The 4,404-nt window shown below is 51.6% G+C and overlaps 1 protein-coding gene across 1 annotated transcript; it reads left to right on the top strand.

Annotated features, from left to right (window-relative positions):
• The first annotated feature begins 1,752 nt into the window (after positions 1-1,752).
• On the top strand, positions 1,753-4,068 carry LOC125553812 (protein FAR1-RELATED SEQUENCE 5-like). Its single transcript, XM_048717505.1, has 2 exons — positions 1,753-3,121; positions 3,341-4,068. The coding sequence occupies exons 1-2, from the start codon at positions 2,729-2,731 to the stop codon at positions 3,944-3,946; spliced, it is 999 nt and encodes a 332-aa protein (XP_048573462.1). The 5' UTR covers positions 1,753-2,728; the 3' UTR covers positions 3,947-4,068.
• Positions 4,069-4,404: the final 336 nt, after the last annotated feature.

Genomic DNA, 4,404 nt, shown 5'->3' with positions numbered 1-4,404 from the left:
CCTACAATTCAAGGGGAATGGTGCTCTCTCAGCGTAAGTATGCCGATGACCTACTTCACCGTGCACATATGGAGAATTGCAAGGCGGTTTCTACTCCCATGTCCGTCACTGATAAGTTGGCAGCAGCTCTTGGCACTCCTCTCAATGGTGATGACGCCTTCAGCTATCGCAGTATTGTCGGAGGGTTGCAGTATCTCACGCTTACCCGCCCAGATATTTCTTTTGCTGTAAACAAAGTGTGCCAATATCTGTCCAAACCCACTGATGTGCATTGGGAGGCTGTCAAGCGCATACTAAGATATGTTAAAGGTACTGTGGCTACTGGTCTCCAGATTCGTCAATCACACTCCACACTTCTGAGTGTTTTCACTGATGCTGACTGGGCGGGATGTGCCGATGACAGACGCTCCACAGGTGGTTTTGTGGTCTTCCTAGGACCCAATCTGATTTCTTGGAGTGCTAGAAAACAGCCAACAGTGTCACGATCTAGTACCGAGGCGGAGTACAAGGCCCTTGCAAATGGTGCAGCTGAAGTCACATGGGTGCAGTCTGTGCTTAGAGACCTGGGAGTACCTCTGCCGCGACCACCAGTTTTATGGTGTGATAATTTAGGTGCCACATACTTAACTGCAAATCCAGTGTTCCATGCAAGGACGAAGCATATTGAGGTGGATTTCCACTTCGTGAAAGAAAAGGTGGCACAAGGAGCATTGAATGTACGTTTTGTGTCTTCTGGTGATCAAGTAGCAGATGCCTTCACTAAACCTGCTACAAAGATCATGCTGGAGAAATTACGACACAATCTCAACCTTGTGGCCGGTTGAGATTGAGGAGGAATGTTAACGTACATGGAATAGTATCAGTCATATCTCATGTAATTATGATGGAGATATTATGTAGCAATTGTAATCTGCTGTGTATGGTAGTCTATGATCTGATTAGTATCAGATTGATTGTATCCTTGTTGTACAAGGTCTATCAGATTAAATAGAGGTGCAGCCCATGGGGCAATTCACGGCAAACATATTGTTGTTTAACGTGGACCGTCGGCAGGAGCAGCTCAAAGGCACGGCGGCGAGGTAAACCGGCTGCTTAGAGCGGCGCAGTCGCGGGGGCGACTCAAACCGTGGCGGCTCACGGTGGCGGAGGCGGATGAAGCCATGGAAGCAGAGGCCAGCGGTTTAGGCGCGAGGCCGGGCGGTTTGGCGGCAAGCGACAGCGGAGGCGAGGCCAGCCCCGGAAGCGTTGGCTCGGCGACTCGAGTGGAGGCGGCCGGTTGGAGGAGAACTGCAACAGTGATGAGGCCGCAGGCGTAGAAGCGGCAGCGCCGGCTCAAGGTGCGACAGCGTTGGCCACAGAGGCCACGCCGGTGACTCGGAGCCGTGCAGCAGTGACTTGGAGTTGAAGGGCCACTACAACGGCTCAGAACTTGTCCATTTGACCGTATTGGAGGTTGAAGGAGATACAGAGGCCGTCTCGAAGCGTGCCGGTGGAGCGAGTCACGGCAACGCGGCGGCCCGGAAGTGAAACGAAGCGGCCAGCAGTAGAAGTGACCGACGCAGGCCCGCGTATAGCCGAGGCGGAGACCGTGGCGGCCCGTGGCGCCTCTGTGGTCGTAACCCGGCAGGGCAGCAACAGAGGTAAACGGCGCGGCGGAGCCAGCAAGCGTAGCCGGTGGCGGGTCGCGTCTGTGACGACTGGGCGCAGCTGCAGATTGGGAATCGGCGAGGCACAGAGCGACGGCGGAGACGCAGCCGGCCCAAGTCTACGGTGACTCGGAGCAGAGAGCGGCTTGAGTCCGGTTTGAAGACAGTCGTGGGGGAGGTGACTTGAGGTCGGAGTCGAAACGAAACCCGATGGTGGCTAAACCGGGGACCAGTCGAGGCCCGATGGTGAGGCGTGACCCGTGGTGGCAGAGGAGTCACGACAGCTCCGGCGGCTCGATGGAGACCGTAAGGCAGAGCTACAGCGGTTTGAGCAGGCAACTTGGAACGGTGATTCATAGCAGTTGCAGGGCGGCTCGTGGTAATGGCGGGTTAACACAACAGAAGAGGCGGACCATGGTGGCTTTGGGAGGCACGAAACCAAGGCGGCCAGCATCCCAGAGCTCCGACGGAGGCAGGTTGGCGATATCGATGAGGCAGCGACTCAGAACCGGCGGAGCGGCCGGCGACTGAATGCCGTACCTACAGTTCACTGGCGACTCGGGATAGTGGTGGCTCATGGCGACTTGAACTGGCGAGGCGGAGGGCAACCCGGAGTAGTGAGACACGCGGGGCGGCTCAGGATTCAAGCAAGGAGAGACGGCACAATGACACCGCAGCGGGCGGCTCGATTCGGCGTTGAACCAATGGGGGCAGCCCAATACAGGGTCAAACCGAAGGTGGTCGTTGACTTGGTAACTTGTTGATGATGCGGGGCGGAGGCGATCCTCACGGAAGAAAATTTCGTGGACACCCGCTGCAAAGCCCCTGTGCGTACCCCTGCCCAGATTTGTCCACGTGTCCCCTCCTTACATCCGACCGCCGCCGTTCGTTCCGATCCGTTCGCTCCTTCCGTCGGCTCGGGAGCGCTCGCTCGGCTCCAAATACGTGCGATCCCGGCTCCCTGGGCTCCGCTCGGCTGCAAAAACTGCAGGCAATCAGCTCCCATCGTTATGCCTTTTCAATTAAATACGCATACTTGTGATTGATAGCATCTGTTTCCCTTGAATAGCGGCGATCTGATCATGGCAGATGAGACTGATGGCGGCCGAGGGAACCCTGGTCCGGCACTCACTCCGCCGGGGGAGAGCACAACTATGTTTGCCTCACGCCCAAACGCATCATCATCCTCTCCTTCGCATGGCCGCATCAGCCTAGAAGGATATTCATGGCCGCCGCAGTTTGAAGCTGCAGTACCGTCGAGAAGGACGGGAGCGGCCATGACGGACCATGGTGGCACTGCCGACGACTTGTCCCGCATAAATCTCTCGAATGAGAATGGTTGTGCGCACGCCATGAACTTGCAGGCCCCACACGTCATGTCAGGAGGAGGAGTCCGGGAGGATACGACCACCGCCATGATAGGAGAAGGAGGTCAGCAGGACGACGGGGTCGCCGGTGTAGAGCAAAGAATGCAGGTACAGGTTGAAAAGCAATATCCTATTCAGACAGTCGGCATAAGATCATCGTACTCTAGTACTGTACTATGCACTGATTACTTGGCAAATGACTGCTCAAAATTAATATGTGTTCTTCAGTAAGCTTAGGAAAACAAATTCACAAAGTGCATGAGAAAAACATTTTCCCACATCACATTATGGTAATATAAATTTAACTCTTAACTCATTGTATGGCAGGCGATTGATAAAGTTGGACAAACGTTGATTGTTCCAAAAGTTGGATTGGCTTTCGATTCAGAGGACAGCACTTATGATATGTACAACGCATATGCCGTCAAGGTTGGGTTCAGTGTCAGAAAAAGTCACACAAAGCGACGAGGTGATAAAAGTATATCTCAAAAATATATAGTTTGCAGTAACGAAGGCCATCGAGATACCCAATCATCTAAGGACACTACAAGGACAGGTTGTGAGGCTCGTATTCAGTTTAGTGTCAACAAGGATGGTATTTGGACAGTGCAAAAGCTTATAACCGAGCACAATCATTATCTTGCTAGTCCCAATAAGGTGCACAAGCTGAGGTCCCAAAGACGTGTTATAGAAGCGGATAGACATCTAATTGGCCAGATACGGGAAGCCGGGATGAAGCCATCCCAGGTATATGACTTTATGATAGCATTTTACGGAGGACCCGACAAAGTACCATTCTCAAAGATGGACTGCAATAATGAGATTGATCGCGAGCGCAAGAAGTATTTAGAATCAAATGATGCACAGACACTGTTGGAATACTTGAAAAATAAGCAAAGAGAGGATCCTACATTTTTTATGCCATTCAGATAGATCAAGTTGATGGCCAGATAGCTAATTTCTTTTGGGCAGATGGTCAGTCTATCATGGATTACACATGTTTTGGGGATGCTGTATCATTTGATACCATTTTTCAGACTAACAAGTTTGAAATGCCTTTTGCTCCATTCGTTGGTACCAACCATCACAAGCAGACAGTAATTTTTGGTGCCGCGCTGATATTAATGAGAGTATCGATTCATTTGTTTGGCTCTTTGAAACATTTTTAATAGCGATGTCAGGCAAGCATCCGAGCACTATTTTCACTGATCAGGACAAGGCCATGGACGGAGCAATTGCATATGTGTTCCCAAATACAAGTCATCGGCTTTGTTTGTGGCACATTTATCTTAATGCTGCAAAACATCATGGGCATGTAATTCATGAGCATCCTGAGAAGTTTTTACCTGATTTTAAGAAATGTGTCTATGAAGATAGGTCAGAATTTTACT

The sequence above is a fragment of the Triticum urartu genome, chromosome 4 (assembly GCF_003073215.2).
Source record: "Triticum urartu cultivar G1812 chromosome 4, Tu2.1, whole genome shotgun sequence".
Taxonomy (NCBI): Eukaryota; Viridiplantae; Streptophyta; class Magnoliopsida; order Poales; family Poaceae; genus Triticum; species Triticum urartu.
Note: the sequence above shows the minus strand (reverse complement) of the source record. Positions and strands in the feature narration are given on the sequence as shown.

Excerpts from the sequence above, each read along its gene's own strand:
- LOC125553812 (XM_048717505.1), top strand. The coding sequence starts at position 2,729 with ATGGCAGATGAGACTGATGGCGGCCGAGGGAACCCTGGTCCGGCACTC. Across the intron at positions 3,122-3,340 it reads GTGTAGAGCAAAGAATGCAG|GCGATTGATAAAGTTGGACA; the intron begins GTACAGGTTGAA and ends ATTGTATGGCAG.